Genomic DNA, 19968 nt, shown 5'->3' with positions numbered 1-19968 from the left:
TTTACTGTATTTATAATATTTAATATGTCTAAATTGTGCGATGTCTTGCTTTCAAGCACACTAGATACCTAGCAACCATTTTAAGTAACGCGAACAAAACCACTAGGTGCATACTGCCACCTACTGTGCGGAACGAATATACTGCAGTGTCACCCTTGCACGTCTTGTGGACTCTGTCATGGTACAGTATTTGAACTCCTTACTTGCCACTTGATACTGTATTGTAAATTGGAGTGGCCTTCTGTGTGGTTATCTGTAGATTTAAAAAAAAAACTCTTTGCATTTGCATTTACAAAGTTCTACTTCGTTTTCTACCACCATGTCTTTGTACCTTATAATATTTACCTTGTAGTTCTTACAATCTGCATGCACAATGCTTTCTTAAATTCCAATTTACAGCAAAAACAGAAGTTGGATTGACTTCCTGGATCCGTTGTCCTGGCAACTTTCAAAAGTAATCTGCATTGAAAGCTTAATTTCACTGAATTAATTTATATTCTACAATTCAGGAAGTGATGCTGGAAGTGTCTAATTATTTTTTGACTGTATATAATGTATTTTTTGTTTTTATTTAACTGATGTCTGTTATTTTGTAACTTTGTATTTGTGTCGCTTTTTTTTTGTAACTTTTTGTATTATTGTGTGGTGTTCTTGGCCAAGTGTCCATTGTAAAAAATCAATTGTAAGATTTTATGTACTTTCACAAAATACTGTTTTTTACATTTTCCTCCATTAACCTAATTTTTCACAGGGGATTCCATCACTCCCTTGATTGGAAGAAACATGAACAGAAAGCTGGGAAATTGTTGTTTCAATAATCCTACTTCACCTCTGGCCCTAAACGAGGTTAAAACAGAAATGAAAAAAAAAAGTCAGAACAGAGTCAGACCTACGTGTTTTACAATGACGTTATAGATACTGATGAGATTAAGTATTCTATTTTAACAGATGAAAGAACAATTTACTCTATGAAGATAAACTGCTTCTTCACTGTTCCATGTCCATAGAATTAAAAACCAAAGCTGCACCTACACTTAAATTGCATGTACCTCTTTCCACAAAAAAATCTTGTACACACCTGCCCTGGGTGACTGTGTGTGTAGCTCCATGCACCTGTTCCAGAACCACTGTACTCACATTCTGTAGTCTTGCAGACAAGGGCCCACATCCATCAAGCGTTGATTAGGAATGCTGATCAGGTTTTCCCTGTCCTTATGCCAACCTAATCCATTACGAAAAAAGAGAAGGTTTTTTGGCAATTCTAAGTCAGTGCTCTGGAACTCCAATGGTTTCAATTACCCAGTAGTAATTGTTACATCAGCATTAGAATGTTAAGATAAGAACATTCTAATCACACATTTGTGCTCTTGGACCCCTTTCACCTATTTTCTCATGGAAACATTGCATTCTCCTTACCTTACGGTGGACTGTCTGTGTCTTCACCCTGCCCCCACTCATTCTGCCCGTTCACACTCGAGCACTGAAAGTCATGGAGTGAAAATAATGAATGCAACATCCATGCATACCTCCTTCCACTGCTTGAACAACACCCATCAGCTTTTGGGGATTTCAATCTTTTGACCACTGTGCTGCTGCTTGTAAGTGTGCTACATGCTGCTTGTTTTACACTGACTGCACAATAATGTTCTGTCATGAGCAACGAGTTGCTAATTAGTTTGCTGTACCAACAAAGGACTGTAGGTGGCGCAAGATGCACATTATTTAGCAAACATATTATTTGTGGAATTGCTTTGCTGGTGAGTATTACCTTTAGTGATTAGATCAAAGTTTAATTTTCATTCCATCATTCTTTTTATATCTTGGTACATTTTATAGCTGCATTCCAGACTTCGCATAGCTTTTCTTCATCAGGATTGCAGCACTGGTGGTCATATGCACATCTGCATTTTAAGACACATTGCTAAGAATTCATTGTAACTTGTTTCTGTGAAATGTTCATGCTTCTGTTTGCAGAGCCCTTGCTGTTTGGTACCAGGGTTTCAAGCAGACCTCAGTAGTCTTTGTTCCCGTCCCTCACTGTGTGAAACGGATGTTTCAACAAACCAGAACGATTTTCCTATTCCCTTTGCAAGTTTTCCTTTTTTTTCTCTTCCACCCCATTCCCCCAATGCTACAGACACTAGGCCTCACGATTCTGGGAACATGCAGACTTTTATTTTTATTTTATTTTATGGCCAGGACAGAGAACCTGCAATAACCTTCCTGGGCATGTTTTTAATCGGCACTGTGCCCCATTTCGTGAAAATGATTCTTGCATTACTGACGTATACTCCAAAACTAAAAACAGATCTCTGCATTCCCCCAAGCCCTCATCTTTCCATGTAGTCCGTTAGCACACTGAGCTATTGTCTTAAAGTTCACCCCCGTGAATCTTCCTTCTGAGACAGAGAAAGGCTATGTGTGGAAGGCAGCTTATTACAGACACACCTACGATGAATAGGTTTGCCTTTATGGCCTACTGCAAGACAAATATGACACTTGTAAATCCTCCACAGGCGATGCAGGTAATTGTTACAACATGTCACGAGAGTATATCTCCGAGTAAACCTCTGGCCCGTTTTGAAAAGAGAAAAATGCATGCTCATGCCTGTGACAAATCTCATGCCACGCCTCAAATAGAATTCAGTTTATGCAAACCTGTTTCTGAATTACTGTAAGCAATTAAAAGCCCGCCTACTTGCACGTATACGATGACTTGTAATTTCTGACATTTAAATTGAGGTAAATTAAAAAAAAAACTCTTTTACAGAAATCTGTGTATTGTCAGTAATATCTCTGCTCAGTTTATCAAGTAATGAACTCATGATTTTGCTGCCACATAATTTACATAAAGCTGCAGAATTTAAAAGCTGATGAGAACTTAAAATGAACACTGACTGTGAGTGTATACGTGATAACCATGTCAAATATAAACTCAGATTTCTCTGCTTTCTGCCTGCCGGGCATGCAACAATTTGGGCTGGGTCAGAGGACATGGAAAATTAATTTTCATAGTACCTATCAGGCAGTCGGTCTTATTCAAATGAGAAAGGCCATCATCGTTTGTATTTTCCATCCACGGTTTTGTCTGCCAGGTGACATGCTTCCTGCTGGTTTTACAGACTGCTCTATTTTTTTAATGTCTGTTTTTATGAGCCACTGGAAGTTATCAATCTATGCAATTAACATCAAAATAGACTTCTAATCTTGACAGAGGAGATTCAAATAATACACACTAAGATGTCCAGTGTTAATCAAAGTACACACCACTCCAGTTGGGAACATATGTACTCTGTAAGAGTGGATTTAACACTGAACATTTTACTGTGTAGGTTTATGAATATGAGCCAGTTCTGGTAGTCCTTTCTGTAATACAAAATATTATCAATGTTTCGTGTACTTCTTAAACATAACTGATCCTTTAAACAATGAAAAAGAGAAAAGAGGCAGAAACAGTTCTTGAAAGCACTTTTGTCTGCTATGGATTTAGGTTCTAAATGAAACATTAAACGTGCGAGAAGGAACCCAACCATAGCCCACTGCAAACATAGCACTCTCATCACTAAATTAGATACGTGTAGAAATGCATTTAAAATTTGTCCGTTTAGAAGATGCTTGTCATCGTAGGGAAATATCAGAACTAATGGTGGTGAACGAAAGCAAGTAAGTACGATTTTTTTCAGAAAACAGTGGGAATAAGTCTATACAGCCTACAGTTTATTGCCACAGGTAGTTAAAAATCAGTAGAAGCTGAAATAAAGCCAGAGCGCCCACAAATGATAGGGGACGTAAATTATATGACCACTAGCCTACCTTTCCTTGAAATTCAATCGGTCATTGTAAGTAAGTAGGAGCTGAATAGATCTGTTACCAGCAACAAAACTTGATCACACGTCTATGCGGCAGCCTAATCTCTTCCAAGAACCCCTTTTTATGTTCAAGTTCAACTCAAACGTGTGCTTAGTTGTTTTGCAAGTTGTGACGCACAATGTGCGCGTTCAGCGTTCTTACCACGCTGGAAATAAAACAATATGTTCTTTAATCAAATGACTACTCGAAGAACTAGTATTAGCCTAAATCAACGTTACATATAAAATAATAAAATAAAAAAGAAAAGAAACCAAACATGCCTCGTAATAACTAACACCTGTTGCTTGATGGAACAGTATATTAGGCCAAATTTATAGTAAGACGAGGAAATAATCGCTTTGCATATATATTCAGGTGGCATGGTATTATGTTAATAGGGTCGTTTCTAGGTTCTGCATCTACGGGTGAATAATTAAACAATAAGACTGCATTAAATGAATAACAAATTAAGTTTATTTGATCCTAGTGTAACTCTTAACAACAGAGACAAATTATTCTTTGCTGATGTGCATTGTATTTTAAGTCTTGCAATGGAAATTTTTCTTTTTTTCTCTCTTTCTTGAAGCGCTCCCTTCTACCCCGTGCTGCGCTATAGAGAGAAAAACTGCTTGTTCCGTTGAGTTCAGCCTTACTGTCTAACTTCCTTCCTGCTTTTTGTACATTAGACAAACATGCTACGCTAAGGCTAAGTACTGAAGAACGCAACGCGTGAAGATAGTAAGAATACACACGAGTAGATGGAGAACCAAAAACTTCAGTTCTACGAGGACTAACTACGCCTGCTTTGCGGAAACTGAGAGATGGGATCGCGCTTTCATACTCTAATGAACAGACTCTGGATCTGAAGCTGAGACGTGTTTTCAAATATCTTAGCATTCCTGTCGAGTGTGTGGCTCCGACCAGGACCGATTGTGATGGTAAGAAGCCACTGCATTTTTCTAACAAGGTAAGATGCGCAACTTGACGCCGCGGCTGCCTATGAAAATACTGAGTATGCTACATATGCTGTAGAAGTTAGCAAGAGAGAGTTTTGGGAAATCTGGAATTTAAAACTTGGAATGTAAATCTGAGCTCTGTAAGAACGCTTTACATACAAATACCTCATGCTTCAAACTTCAGCTAGTTGTATTATAAGGTTAACGTATTCAGCGAGTCTTGCTAATTTCTATGAGGAGACAAAAAAGATCGATGAGACATTTATGCAAGAATACTTTCGATAATGGTACCAAGGGAAACTTAAAGCCCGAAGAGCCTATTAAAACATTTTTATTCGAAAAGTAAGGGCAACCAAACGTCAGTTTCTCTAACAACAACAACATGAACAAATAATAATAATAATAATAATAATAATAATAATAATAATAATAATAATACATGATCAAGCTTTCAGCCTATGATTTTCTAAAAGTAAAATAGGCTCATTATTGTACTTAGCATTTAAAGGTAAAGTAATAGAAACTCCGGATGTTTTTTTTTTTTTGCATAAGTATATATTTTAATTTTACTATCATGTCGTGTTGCTATTTTAGGGCCACATAACCGCTGGATACGTTAGGCAGGATCAATTATAACGGTATGTATGGCGTCAGTTCATGAAGTGTGTTATTTATACTAGCATTAAGATTGAGAATACACCACGTGGTCTATGTCAACAGTACTTTAATAAAACAATATAATTTACACAAGTCTAGGCGTCACTTCAAACTTTTCTGTTAAGGACTGTTGCGTTTATATTCACACTGGCAGTTGAACGCATTTTGAATTCCATTTACCTTAATTGCCTTTTAAACGTCGAGATGGGGATAAGAAACATGTTATTGGGAATTCACACTAAAAAGTCCAGTGTTAATTCTACACTAACAGTGTACATAAGAGTCCAGTTGGAACCATATATGTACTCTGTTATAGTTTATTTAACACTAAGCATTTTATTATGTAGGCTACTGATGAAGGTTTTTCGGAAATTCAGTTTGTTTATTATATTGAAGCTTACTCTGTTTACTTAATGTAATGGTGTTGAAAGTAGTCTTGTCACAGGTCTGATGCTGTAATGAGTACAACACGAACATTCTTGTTCCTGTATGTTTAGCTATATACAGGACTGTCTTGCCCGTAATATTGATTTATAGCCTGTACGTCCAAACTGGGACATGAAATAGGCCTACGTGTATGTCAATGGTTTAAGACAAAGCCAACATTACTTGCTGAGTAAACCATGATTGTGTTCAATGTTTTGTTAATTTAAAAAGATTAAGATGATATTTAGAAACTTATAAAACTGAAAAAAAGAAGAAAAAGGCAGAGTGATGGGGCAATTTCTCCGAAATATTAACTCTTTACGTTCTGTACACCACGTGTGAAACGCTCACAATTGTTCTGCTTCACTGGATTAATTTCATATTTTACGTGTTTTAAAAAAAAAAATATTTTTTTTAAGGCATCTGATGTAGCATATGCAGCAGAACGATGTAGTGACTAATGGTCCTAGAATGGACAGTTATAGGACATGGAATAGGCTGGTTATGTTTCATGTGCTAGATCCTAATGGATGGTTAGAGAGTAATTGAACTGAGATCACGCTTTAATACAAACCTTTTTAAACTGTCCTGCCGATACTCTCACAGGGGAGACAAGGTGCTATAAAGTCACAATATGAACCTATAGAGGTATTTGCTGCTTTGTGAAATAGCTGCAGCTAAAAGAACCTCTCGCTGTGATGCGGGCAAGTCCTGAAAGACAAGTCCAGGACACCACACCACAAATCACATTACCTCAGATATCCAGTGATTGCAGTGTGGACCCAACATTTCTGGGGGTTTGCTTTATACATCTAAATACGAAATACGTGGCTGCTTTAAAACAGAGGACCCAGAGGCCTTTTTAAAGATATCCTGCCTACAATCAAGCCTTGTGGATCCACAAGTCCCAAGTTTAGAGTACCTTGAATGTTGACTCAATGAAACCGAAGGGTTCCAAAGAGTTCATTAGTCGCTAATATTGCCTCACCAACTGATGCCGAGGCTCCAGGTTCATGGGAACGGTTTGGGGCTCGCGGCTCCGATGGCAGGGAGCCGAGGTGCCGTTTGCCTGTGTCCGCTGCCTGAGAAGTGGAGGTTTGTAGCGGATCAGAACTCAACCCTTCCCTAGGCTCTGGGCCATGGGATCACATTGATGGTGACACCTTATAAAACGCGTTCTGCTTCGCTCCTGGTCCACTTTGCTGGCGCCTAATGTTTCCCTCCATTCTGTATCTCAGGCTGCTTGGTAGCACCACGACAGACTGCTCCTCAGTGAAGAAGCATAGAAAGCATTTTCAACAGATCTTGAGCTTTCCTTTTTCTGGCAACGATGAGAGTTGTCCGTGAAGAGTACAGGACCTAGTTTCTATTTGAAGAGCTATTAGGTGAAAGAGAGCAGGCTTATTTTAAATCCTCTATTTGGAAACAGAACAGAAAGCGACTCACAGGTTTTCTTTGTTCAGTGAAAAATGGTGCAGTTAAGGTACTTTTGTTTTTGCCGGTCAAGCTGTCCTGCTGAAATGTTGCATTAGCCTGCTTCTTGAGAATAATCCTAATGTGCTCTAGCTTGACTGCTTGCTTTTCACACGCCTTGGTAATATTGTTTTAGTATAGACCTTGTTTCATAATGGTTTTCAATCGAATGTTAGTCTTTTTCAATGAACTGGGGAAAACAATCATCACAGGAATGCAAAATTGAGAATGCCTTTAGTTTCCTGCTGTTTTGCTAATATATCACAAACTCTCTAACGCGTGATAATGGAATTTTTGTTCATAAAACCTTTTTCAAGGTTGGCTGAAGATTTGTATTTGTATTTTAATCAAACTCATTCGGCATTCCGGAAACATAGACAGTGAATGCGATGTTATGTAACAAGTATTTTGTATACAACATATAAAACAATGCGCCACAATGTCACATCTTCCCTAGTAGATTAAGCACTTTAAATTGTCTATAATTTACAGATTAAGCACTATTAGAGATACAGCTACACAAATTCATCTCTTTAAATGGGTTTGCTATGCAAAAGAGCTGCTTTGCTTCTGTTAGAATATAAACAGGTTTGATTATAAACAGTCTGAATCATGATTAAAATGGTGTAATCATCTCTCATGCGCTTGTTACAATGAGGTGCTGCGAAATTGGTGAGACTTTTGGGGTGTTTCACCAGGGAATAACAGTTGTGCTGTTCTGGGCAGTTACAGTTCTTCACACATTCACCAAAGAAAGTGCCACAGTTTTTTTTTCTCTCCCTTCTTTCTGTCCCTGGTCATAAGAACGCAGTGGAATTTGGAAGCAGATTCCGTCTGCACATTTTGGTGGTTTAGTTACATAAACAGTCTCTAAGTATCTCGCTGCTAGGTGGCAGAGGAATGTCATGTGGAACATAATATCTGGGGTACAAAAAGGCCAAAAATCCCCTTTGCCCCATCGGGAAAAGTGGACTGAGGATTCGTCGAGAGAAGTTGGCGCTATTAACTGGATCTGTTTGGTGTGCTGGAAATAATTCCATGCGTTTAAGATGTAGGTGTGGCTGTGTGTAACAGGTAATGCCTTGAAGCACAAGTATTAAAATTCAAATCCTGTCCTGAGCTGACGTCGGTTTTTTTTTTCTTTCTGTTTTCTCCTTGCAGGCACTCCCCGCAGCTAATTTGATCGCGACGATGAAGGCGCTAAATTAGGTCGTGCCGGACAAGCTGATTTTCTGACGTCCACTCGAGTCACCTGAAAGGTCTTAGGGATTTTCCGTTAAGCGTCCTTCTTGCAACCCACACCCCTGCCCCCCCTCCTTTCCCCAAACCATGCTGGGGTTCCACAGCCACAGGAGCGAGCGGGACTAAATGGGAGTTCACCAGGAGAGGAACAGCCTGATATTATGGCTGCATATGTCCTGAACAGCTTGATAATGATGAATGCCAACAATCTGAAAAGTCACAGCAGTCCTCGGCCGGGGCGGCCGGTGCTGCCCGTGCCGGACCGGGCCTTCTGCGGGCTCGTGGTGGGCAGCCCCGGGAGCCCGAGTCCAAGTTCCACCGGCACGCACTTCGTCTTCCCCAGCGTCCCGGGGCCCGGGAGCCCCCGGGCCCGCTCCCCCGGCCGGCACCCGGACTTCCTGGGCGTGAACGTGGGCAGGCGCGTCCGTCGGCTGAGCGGCAGCGACAGCGGCGGCGAGCCGTCCAGCCCGGGCCCCGGCGGGGAGCAGGGGCCGCGGGGCATCAGACGCACGGTGGAGATCCCCCAGGTGCACCGCGAGCTGCAGAACGTGCAGGTCATCAAAACAGTGGGGCTCTTCGAGGCGCAGATCTCAGACCTCCGGACCCGGGCGCAGAACTCGGAGATCCCGCGCAGCCCCCGGGCCCCCCGCCGGCCCGGCGGAGCCGCCCAGGAGGCGGCGTGGCGCCCGCCCGTCTCCCCTCCCCCGCCGCCGGACAGCCTGCCCTCCATCCCCGGGGAGCTCCAGAACGGGAAGGGTTGCTGCGGATGGGAGGACCGGAAGGCGGCGGGAGGCCGCGGGAGGGAGAGGGGCGGCGCCGAGCCCAACGCGCGGCGGGACGGCCAGCGCGCGGACGCGTCCGCGGCGCCCCGGGGCGGCGCTGACCCCTCGTCCGGGATCAGCTCCGCCGCTCCGCCTGGGGCCGTCACCGAGGGGGCGGAGCCGCCGGCCGGGGGGCGGCCCGCCCGGGAAGGGGCGGAGCCAGCGGACACCCAGCCGAACGCCGCGGTCCGGGGCACCGCCAAGGCAGGCTGCCACGAGGTGGGGAGCATCCCCGCCGTCATCGTCACCGACCACGGGATGGAGGACACCGGGGAGGGGCTCGCCGAGCCCTGTCCCGGCTCAGCCAGGGCCCTGCGCAAGCTCTCCTCCTCCTCCGCCTCCTCCACTGGCTTCTCCTCCTCCTGGGAGGAATCCGAGGACGACATTTCCAGCGACCCCGACCACAAGTCCCCCGCCTTGCTGGAGACGCAGCAGAGAGCAGTGAGTCTCCCCCGTTCCTTTGATAATTAAACTATTTACTCGTTAATCAGTTAATATTATCATACATTGAATTCACTTAATTTGTGCTCTTGTTGGTTGTGTGGTCCCCAAGCACATTAGGGGCTTTGGCTTGAACTGTTCCAGGCACATGTCCTGGAAAGAATCTAACAGAGTGTGCAGTTTATGCAAGTGAAGGTGCATTAATAATTTATGTACTTTTAATTCTACATATTCTTCTATATTAACAAAACTGATGGCTGATTTTTATTTGCGTGGCAAACTTTAACATTATGCAGTGCTGGCTATGAAGAATATTTTAAATTATAAGCATTGATCATTTAATCTAAAACAATACTTTATAATAAAACCTTACGTTCAGTTATAGTCTCGTTGTTGATTTGAAAATACTTCTCTGCAGATTATTCAACAATTGAAGTATACTGTTTGCAAATACTGACTGAAAAAACATTATTGTTCCCTGTTAAACTCTTGTGTCAAACAAACACTTGGATGTGTAGTAATTTACTGTGTTGCAATAATTAATTGATTTGAATATTGGCAGGTTCAACCAAAACAATAGCAATTACAACTCTGTACAAGAACTAATGTATGAATTTGACTGAAATTGAATCTGACAGAATTCAAACTTGATTTTTGGCAGAATGAAGAAAAAGTTTTTTAATCTTTCAATGTGGGTTTTAAGTTAAAATTTTTATTATTTTATAAGTGAATGGCACTTTATTTTCACAAGAGCACTTGTAACCAGTTTTAATCAGAAGGGAAGCTTGTTTTGATTTAGCTTGTCTTGGCCAACCTTCAGAGAAGGGAGTGAATAAGATGTAAGCACGATGAGTCTGTCAAGAACGTGAGTCATTATCCTTTAACTGACTCATAGGTAGCGTCTGTCTGAGTGACTTATCCCTGCTGGTAGATCTTGAGATTGACAAGACCAGTAATCCAATCTTTCGTCAGTTACATTCAAAAACTGAGCATGCTGGTCTATATGTAGCAGGAGTGATGTTCCGTCTACTGTTTTCCAAATTGACCGCAAAAGCGAGGGGATAAGCACTGTAGGTCCCACGTTATGCGATAGATCGGAAACCAGTTCCTTGCTTTGTTCAAGATCTGGGTTGTTTCACATAATTCCTTTCAGCACTTTGCCCAGTGTCTGGCCTCAGGCCCTGTTGGTGGCTGACCTGCTCTCAGGCTAACTGTGGGCGGAAATGGCAGGTGTTTAGCTAATAACGCTAATGGTTTTTTCATAGTTCCTGGGGGTGAATACACAGGAGGTAAACACAGGAGGGAGGAAAGGGATTGCTGCCATTGGCAGTCACACCAAGCGAATGGTGAAGTGAAAATAGTAGTGAAAATACAATAAAGTACACAACGGCAGCCCTGGACTGCAGATGAACTCTGCGTAGACGTCCCCATCGAGGCAAATGCCAGCGGTCGGTGCGTGATGTCGCGTGCCGATGAGTCACCAGTGCAACAGAAAAGCGTTTGTGCTGCGGCCTCATTGGCCAGCCTTGGCTTACACTCCCGCTGGCCTCATTCCAGTGGAATTCCGTTATAGGAGTGCCATCTTGACCAGCGCTTCGATATTTGCCCTTTGGAACAAATCCAAGTTCGGCCTTCGGTGGACACTGTGTTCACCACTGTTTTGGGAAAAAGAAAATGCTGGAAGATTGTTGAGTGATGTCACGTGTGATGTCACAAAGGCTGCCAGGGAGAAGCCCTTAGAGGGAGACACTGAATAAGGTGCCCTTCGTGCCACTGAAGAGCTCTGCCAAGATGCTCATGTGATCCCTCCCGTTTCATGTGACCCTTGAACCGCGGCGAGAAAAAACAATATAATCAAGTAAACAACTCAGCAGGACCGGAGATCACAATTAAAATAATTTCTGCAAATATGCCATGTAAATACCGCTAGCTAGCCTCGAGCTAAAGTGGCCGGAAGAGTCCTGTTCTACGGCGCAGCTGGTTTGCTTTAGAAAGGGAATCTGTCACCTCAGCGGGGGCCATAGCTGGAAGCCCTGGCTCCGGTTAGGGCTGTGTATTCCCAGGGTGCACAGGGAATTATGAAAAAGAGGAGCCCTGTGCCTCAGGCACAGTGCAGTGTTTTCCCAATTGACGTAGGCTACTACTCCCAGCTGGAGACCGTAAGCTGGAAGCCATAGGGTTCCTGGTACAGGAGACTAAGAAGGTCTGCACAGGATTTGAAACGGCTTTTCAGCGACAAACAAAAAGCAAATGCTGAAGAAAAGTTGGCTGGGCCCTTCACCGAAAAGGAGATTGCAATCCCCTGTAAAATGGAGGGAACAGAACAGTACTGTGTGAGTAAGGCCATGTCTTTTTGAAAGTTTCAGGGGGTATTGTAAAATATTTCAAGACTAAAGTATACAAAAGTAGTTAAGGCGCTGCATTATTGGCGTAATTGGAATTTCTTATGTTTTGTTTTTGGTCAAAACTCTTTTCGCCTCACCCAGAGTCTTACAGTTCTTTGCCGGGGGAGTTATAGTCTGCCAAGGCCAACTGTGTCAAACCCCTCCCTCCACCCACCCAGCCACCTCAGCTCAAGGCCTTTTTTAGCCCGTTCATCTCTGCTGCGTAATTTGCCAGTTCAGAGGAATTCTTTCCTCGCCTTCTCCTACACGCAGTGTGCTCTCCAGTCTCTCTTCGGCAGTGGCTCTGTTCGCACGCGTAAAGCAGCCCGGTCGCTGAACACTTACGGGATCACTGAACGCGCGCGGGATCACGATTAGTCGACGTGGAGTTATATTCAGGCCGTGCAATAATCTGATTTGGAAAAACAATATTTCTGGATGGATAAATCTGTGGCCTTGTACAACATGTGCTGTTAATAATCCCGCAGTATTCACAGTTGATTTAATGTCCTGTCGTGCCTTCTGTAGTCTGAAGCAGGGTAGTTAACAGACGTTTTCATTTCCATGATGTAAAAAAAAAACTAAAAAAAAACTAGCCGGGTTTGTGTTGGGGATCAAGGTTGAGAGAGAGAGAGAGAGAGAGAGAGAAGACCAGACTGCGGCTGCATCTGGCGACTTGTTTTATCGTGCGTTTACACTAGCGAGCACTTAAATTCCTTCCGTCTTCAATTTGGCCATTTAAAAAAATTTAATGGTTGTGTTTCATGTGTTTATACCTCTCAGTCACTCATAAATTCAGCACATTTTCCAGGTGGAGGGTGGGGTGCTCTGTAGGGTGATGGATCCCTTTCTCGGGGAATCTTTCCACAAAGTCAAATTCCTGCAGTCATTCCTTACCTTAGGAACGATAACGAGTATAATCGTTATAATTCGGGAATTTGGCTTAAAGTTGTAAGTTACAGCTTTTGTTGTCATAAAAAAGAGATGGGGAGAGTAAAATCTTCATTAAATATGATATATACTCACCTTGTCTTGGATGAGGGGATTTACTAAGCAAACTGAGCATTGAGTAGAATTTAAAGCAGCACCTGCGGTTGAAATGTTATGGGCTTCCCATCAACAAAAAAAAAACCAATGCGTTCCCCTGTGGGCTGCATTAGTAGGAGCACTGAAAAAGCATATGGGGGTCAGGCTAGTGCTTCAATGTGAAGCCCCTGTGCGTAATGTAATAGGGCACCTCCGCAGCCTGACACAGTTTTTCAGTGACGGGTCATATTTGGGATGAGGTACACCAGTCAACCATGGCTACCAAACCCACATGGTGCACCACACAGACTGCCCTTATTCTACATTCGGTAGGGTGTTTACCGTGGTGGTTTTCAAACGTTCTTTCTGGCGCAGTTCAACCACTAATTTAGGACATTCTCACCCCTCACTGAACAGGTCAGATAGCAGATAAAATATGGAACCTAAAACCTAAAGTTTGCAGTAGTTCTGTTTTCTGTTATTAGCGTGTGTGAACGTTCGTTAAGGACAGTGGTTAAGAAGCTAGACTTGTATCCTAAAGGTTGGTAAACTGTATACTCTACAAAGCTCAGGCACAACACTTAATTTACCTGAATATCATATATGTATCCGCATCACGGTCACGCCATCCTTGACGAGGACTTAAGAGAGAAGTGTGGGATTAAGGAAATAAATTAATTTTGTAAATTACTTAACAGCATTAACGGGGGTCTATCCTTATGAGCAGGCCTTTAGAGAGTCTACTCCAGCCACAGAGAACTGTTTTGTCTTGGTGGAAGTGTTTTGTCTTTACATTACATTACAGACATTTTTAGCAGATGCTCTTATGCAGAGCAACTAACACAACTTTACAACATTTACATTGTGTCCATTTATACAGCTGGATGTATACTGGAGCATCGCAGATTAAGTACCTTGCTCAATGGCAGTGTCCATCCTGGGAACGGAACCTGTGGCCTTTAGGTTACAAGACCAGCTCCTTACCCATTATACTACACTGCCACCCCAGGTGTTGTCTCGGTGGAGTTGTGCAGGGTCTTGGAGAGACAGTAGTGAGGGAGTACACATGCTTCCCCTATGGTCACTGAGATACCAATTCTCTGTTGCTTTTGTGCTTTTTTTAAGAGGAACAGAAATTCCCTCTGTAGGTATGTTGGGTACCGGCCACAGATAATAGAGGTATTGTATGGTGGACCCCCCCCCCCCTCCACACACACACCTTAAGGACCACAGTGGAAATTACCTTTTTAACTTACTTGTGTTCTCTTTCTTTTGTTTTTTAGATCGGTACTTGATGATGTTCCTATTTGAACTTACTCTGATATTTTCTCATGAAAATAAATTCAGTCAGTCAGTCAGTCAGTCAGAGGCAAACTTGCCCACATCATGCACGTGACACACATCTTGCAAGCATTTGGGAAAATCATTTTGTTTTCAAGAAATCATTTACCTTCCTAAAGTTTTCAATACTTCAAGGGACCGCGTGTGGTAGTAGTGAGGGGCATAGTTGTCTTTGATCAAGAACCAGTTTGAATTGGGGGTTTGGGAGAAAAGGCTTAGATCTGTGTATGAGATCACTGTGGGAGCACTACCAACTTGGACAGATACCCTTGACTCTAGCCACAGCAATTTTTCCGCATTTGCATCGAGATAGGAGCTCTCTGGTCTTCTGAAAACTTCAGTGAATTGACCTTTCTATCTTTTTCAACGGTTAATGTGAAGACTGGCTTTCTGGACATTATAAACCAAATGACAAAGCAGGGATATTGTTGAATTGCATGGCAATCGAAGCTGTGTGGTTTGCTCAGAATGTTTTTGCACTGAAACAAATGCTTCACTGGATCAACCTAAAATTTTACTTCAATTTGTTACACGTATATATATTTTATTTTTCTCAATTAAACATTTTTCGGTCCATTTGATTGATTTCAATGCGGAAAACCTAAACAAATACAGGTGTAACAAACTGAAGTAAAACATTTTTGGGTTTACCCATTGAAACAGTTTTTTCAATGGGTACAGACGGCCCTTCCTCTCCGATAATCTCGCGCATTAGCTACGTTGAGAAAGAAGCAAAGGTGAGTCTGGCCTGAAATCTGAAATGACGACCTTCTCTGAAACCCCCGGCGTGATAACAGTGTGCTGATACCATCTCTACGGGTGTCTCCTTTTCCTGTGCTAACTGGGCGAGGGAAGTGCCCCACGAGGCACTGGAGCGAGAGAGAGAGAGAGAGAGAGAGAGAGAGAGAGAGAGAGAGAGTGGAGAGCGCGCCTCCGAGGTGTGGAGAGAGTGCGTGCCGCGTTTGCACTGCAGACCTGTGGTAACCTGTCATAACGCAGAATAACAAGTGTAACCCGTGCAGACCTGCTGCAGGCAACACTGTGGTTTGGGCTCCTCTCTATTTTCATTTTTTTTTCTTTTTTTTTTTCTTGTTGCAAAAAATATCGCCCTGTAAAGCAGTAGCAGCTAAAGATTTTTTTTTTTTAAAAACTCCCGCGGCACGCCGTCAAGCTGGAGCTCGTGTTGTGCCACTGAATCCGAAGCGGGTACGCCAACTTTTTCGGCCGCCCTCGCGAAACGTTATCGGCCAGTTCTGTCGTTCCTGAGCCTTTAAGAAAATACTAATTTTCTAAAGCGAGGGTCTGCAGCCCTGGTCCTGGGGAGCCACGGGGTCTTCTGGTTTTCGCTATTAATTGATCAATTAAAGCAGTTCATCATGCGGTAGTCAACTCACCCGACGTGGCTTTTTGGGTGTGAATAGGTGGATGAATTTAGGGTAAAGCAAAATTCCAGGAACAGGGTTGCAGGCCACTGCTCTAAAGAACACGTTTAAAACTGAAGTCACTTTATTTGGGCATCCCTTGCATTTTTCTGACCGGGTAGGCAATGTTGTGTTGCTTTAAGAGCGTTATCTTGCCGCGCGTCCGGCGCCTGTTGTTCTCTGTTGTGTGGGCGGTTGTGCATGTTAATTCCAGCTGGGCGCGGTGACACTGCTGCCATGTGGGCGAGGACGATGTGGCCAGTTTGACTGATGCGGCCTTCCTTTCGCTATTGGAGCCGACAGGATGTTGTTTAGGGGCGAGGGAGTCTTTATCGCAGGGACAGCGTCGGATTCCCATTGTTCAGGCGCACTTGTTTACGGTGCGCCGGGGGCCAGGAAGCTGGAACCAAAATTTGTTTTGTCCTGACCCTTGAGCTGTTGTACTTCTTGAAATTTTCCTCAGTGACCCATGGCGCTCCTGACCCAGTGGCTAATTAACTGTATGGCTTTGTGGTTATTTTTTGTACACACACTTGAACATCCATTAATTAAATTTAAAAAACAAAAACAAAACTTGTCTGTCAATATTTCATTTCCCGTGAATCGAGTACTGTAACGCAGATTCGCTTGCAACCCCAGAATGCTCCTTGTTTTATTTATTGCTGACGTTGTCTATGCAAGAGCCGTGAAGAACCCGTACTAGATAAACCTTTCATCCTGGAATTGAAGAGAAAAATCTGTCCCGACAGAAAGCCCAGTGACCCCTCTCACAAGCACATTAAAATGCCCCAGGATAAAGAATATGTTAGCAATTCACCATAAGTAATATTTTAAAGCTGTGGGTTATTATTGGACATAAATATTTAGGTACAACAGAAACAGTAAAAACAGTAATTTTGGTTGTGCAATATCCCTATTTTATGTTAGCTTTTGCTGAGGTTGGACCTGCACCATAATTATATAAATACAGGAATGTTTATGTAAGATACAACAGCTAAAGACAATGTGTTTGAAAAGCGATGTACAGTTTTATGGAGAAAGATCAGTTAAGCTAGAAGAGACCTTCAGGTCTCCACCCTAAGATTTTCAGCAACATGTTCCTACAGAAGCTCACTTTTAATTTGCATTTTCTGTGTGTGTGTGTTTGTGTGTGTGTGTGTGCGCGTTCGTGTGTGTGTGTGTGTATGTTTCTGTCTACTTACTCAGCTACAGATTGACAATTTGATCAATTTTAACCAATGTTTTAACCAATATTTAGAAAAAAACCTTCTGGTGTGTTTGATTAGGAACATGTTTCAATGAAATTTCTCATGTGTTTATAGTAGTGCTTTCAGATTTTACCATTACTTACACTGTATCTGGAATGCATACTGTGAAATACACAATAAAGAGTGAACATGCTTTACCTGCAACTTCATGCAGCCCACGTATCACAAGCTTGTACTGTGTGGATGGGGGAGTTTGTCTTTGCCAGTCTTGTTCTGGAGGCTAGAACTTGTATGTAGAGTGGTAGTCGTAGAAACCTGCCTTTCTGTGTGACGTAGGTGATGTACATTGTGAAAGGATGTTCACGGGAATCAAACGGCTTGTACCTAGATAGTAGGTATGTATCACAGCTACACTTGAAAGATGCTTTGAAGTGATGCTAATGTGATAAGGGGTTTGCAAAAAGGCCTTGAAGGGCTAAGGTGATTTGTTGCCAGTGCTTACCTGCCCAAACATGACATAATGACTTCAGATAACAACGAAGTCCTTTCGTGTTAATCATTCACAGAGGAATCCGCATTTCTGAAATCCAAGAATTTCACTCTAACAGGCTCATAACCGAACGTTTGTGAAGGCAGGCACGGCTGACTTTGCTTGCCACGTCTAATGGAATTAAATCTGTGCATGCAAACATTGTTAACTGGATTAACAGCCGAACGAACTCCATCGCTCTGAAATTCGGTTTACCATAATGGTAACCCATTAATGAGGTAATTAGGCCATTAATTACATGAATTAAACTGTTAGTACTTTCCCCCTGGGCCTTGACACTAAGTGCCTGACAAGGCAAGTGAAGTACGAGGCATTACCCATTGCTTCTGTCATGGAGAACGAGGAGCTTTTTTTAAAAAAAAAAACAAAAAAAAAACAAAGCTCTGGTCACATGGTGTATTGTGAATCAACAGTTTTATGTCTGCGTCTAGCCTCTTTATCCCCCCTCTACAACTAGCGAGAGCCGCGTTTTCACCCCAAAAAGTTCTCCAGCTAGAGAATCTGAAGGTGACGTGCAATGGAAAATGTAACACCCCTGTGGTAGACTGTTGCCAGGAGACCGAGCTGACGTCAAGCCCGGGCCTGGTTCAAACAGCTGGGGCTCTGTGTTTGAGAGAGGTGCTGTTGGAGGGAGTCGTCTCATATGCATGAGACAGGAAGTGAACTTTTTTATTTTTTTATTTTATTTTTTTTAGCTGAGGCAGACCCATTGCAGTGCAGAAACAGATAGCAGAAGTGCTGAGGGGAAACTACCGGTGAACTCTTAATCTGTTTTTGTTTACTACGGCCCGCGATGGAACGTAATTTGCATTTCTCAAGCGGTTTGTTGTTTTCCACTTTTAACTTGCGACTCTCTGAGCGCTACTTTATATATGCTCATTGAAGTACGTAGCGCATAAATCATATTCTGACACACTCTATGAATGTGTATGTGCAGGTGTACGTAGACCCACACATTGCACATTGTGCAATGCACACATTCTTCCCCTGACAACTGTTCTAATTTTCAAAATTTGTTAAGTGGTATTTATTTTTTTGCATGGGTGCATACACAATATTTCCCACAAACATAGCTGCCCTATGTTCCAGGACCACTGAGTGTCCTGGATAAATACCTGGCACCGCACAGGGTCGAAATGCTGAGCCTGCTGTGTGGCTTTCATCAAAAAGAAAAACACCTGAAATGACCTGATTCAGGTCTACTGCATGCTGCCACCCACGTTTACATTCTCTCCTCTCTCTCTCTTGTTGATGCAGCTCTCTCTCTCTACCTCCCTCCCTCCTCCCTCTCTCATGTGTCCTCCCAGTGGCTTTTCTCCGAGTACAGCAACTCATTCCCACAGGAGTATGAGTACACGTGAACTATAATAAGATAATCCTGCTTTTAAGATGAGAGTGGAAAACTGGTCACCTGTGCCATTTCAAGTCACGTGTTTTGTTTCCACGTGTGAGAATTATAGTTCACGTTTGAAAAAGTGAAGATGCAAATTTCACACGATTTCATGTGACCTATTTTTTTTTCACGTGAAAATGTCCAGCTCACATGTGACATTTTCACATGTGAAATTGTGATTTTCATACGCGAAAAGGCTGGTTTCGCATGATTTTTTTTGTAATGGTGGCTCTCACTTGTAAGTCAGTTGCAAGGGTAGAAAGCAGAACCTTCTTGTCAGTGGGATTTACAGAGAAGACTTTAAGAGAAGTGTAGCAAGTAGCGTTACACATCTGCGAGGATTCCATTTTCCTCCAAATCTGGGGGCTAAAAGTCTCTCAGTCCTCTCCGAGGTAACCCTAATCCTACGTGCTGGTGCCAGGCAGTCCAAGGCCCCATAATCCTCAGCGAGGACTGCCATACAGGCAGGGTTTGTGTGGGAAAAAACGTTTAACATTCAGACACTTGGCAGGAGGAACACATTTATCTGGACCTCTTCATTAACTTGGACATACGGTTCATCAATCAGTGAGATCAAGGTTGACCAAATGGTGTAAGTTTATTTTCCTGAAAATAATTGGCTTTTGTTCCCAGAAGCCTTGTAAATTGCAGTGCTATTAATTCCTAGAATGGGTGCACTGGCAATACACAGTTAATACAATTAACTTTCCCAAGTGTCCAGTGCCGTGCCTTTTGAGCTAATGCTGTTTCATTCAAGTGCCACATACATCAATTGCTTTT

General features: G+C 42.8%; 1 protein-coding gene and 1 long non-coding RNA gene across 2 annotated transcripts in view; one reads left to right on the top strand and one right to left on the bottom strand.

Moving 5' to 3' along the window:
• Positions 1–729: 729 nt before the first annotated feature.
• On the bottom strand, positions 730–3919 carry LOC118230069. Its single transcript, XR_004765789.1, has 4 exons — positions 3814–3919; positions 1417–1480; positions 1138–1222; positions 730–837 (listed from the first exon to the last, which is right to left on the bottom strand). It is a non-coding gene; the product is annotated as an uncharacterized LOC118230069 (long non-coding RNA).
• Positions 3920–4217: 298 nt separating this feature from the next.
• Positions 4218–19968, top strand: part of itpkb (inositol-trisphosphate 3-kinase B) — a 36942-nt gene continuing 21191 nt past the window's right edge. Inside the window, exons 1-2 of the mRNA XM_035422801.1 lie at positions 4218–4816; positions 8523–9865. Of these exons, the coding sequence (XP_035278692.1) occupies positions 8765–9865 (1101 nt within the window). The 5' untranslated portion in view covers positions 4218–4816; positions 8523–8764. The remainder of the gene's footprint in view (positions 4817–8522; positions 9866–19968) is intronic.

This window comes from Anguilla anguilla, chromosome 6, assembly GCF_013347855.1.
Source record: "Anguilla anguilla isolate fAngAng1 chromosome 6, fAngAng1.pri, whole genome shotgun sequence".
NCBI lineage: Eukaryota > Metazoa > Chordata > Actinopteri > Anguilliformes > Anguillidae > Anguilla > Anguilla anguilla.
The sequence above is the reverse complement of the archived record's forward strand: the minus strand, read 5'-3'. Positions and strand labels throughout refer to the sequence as shown.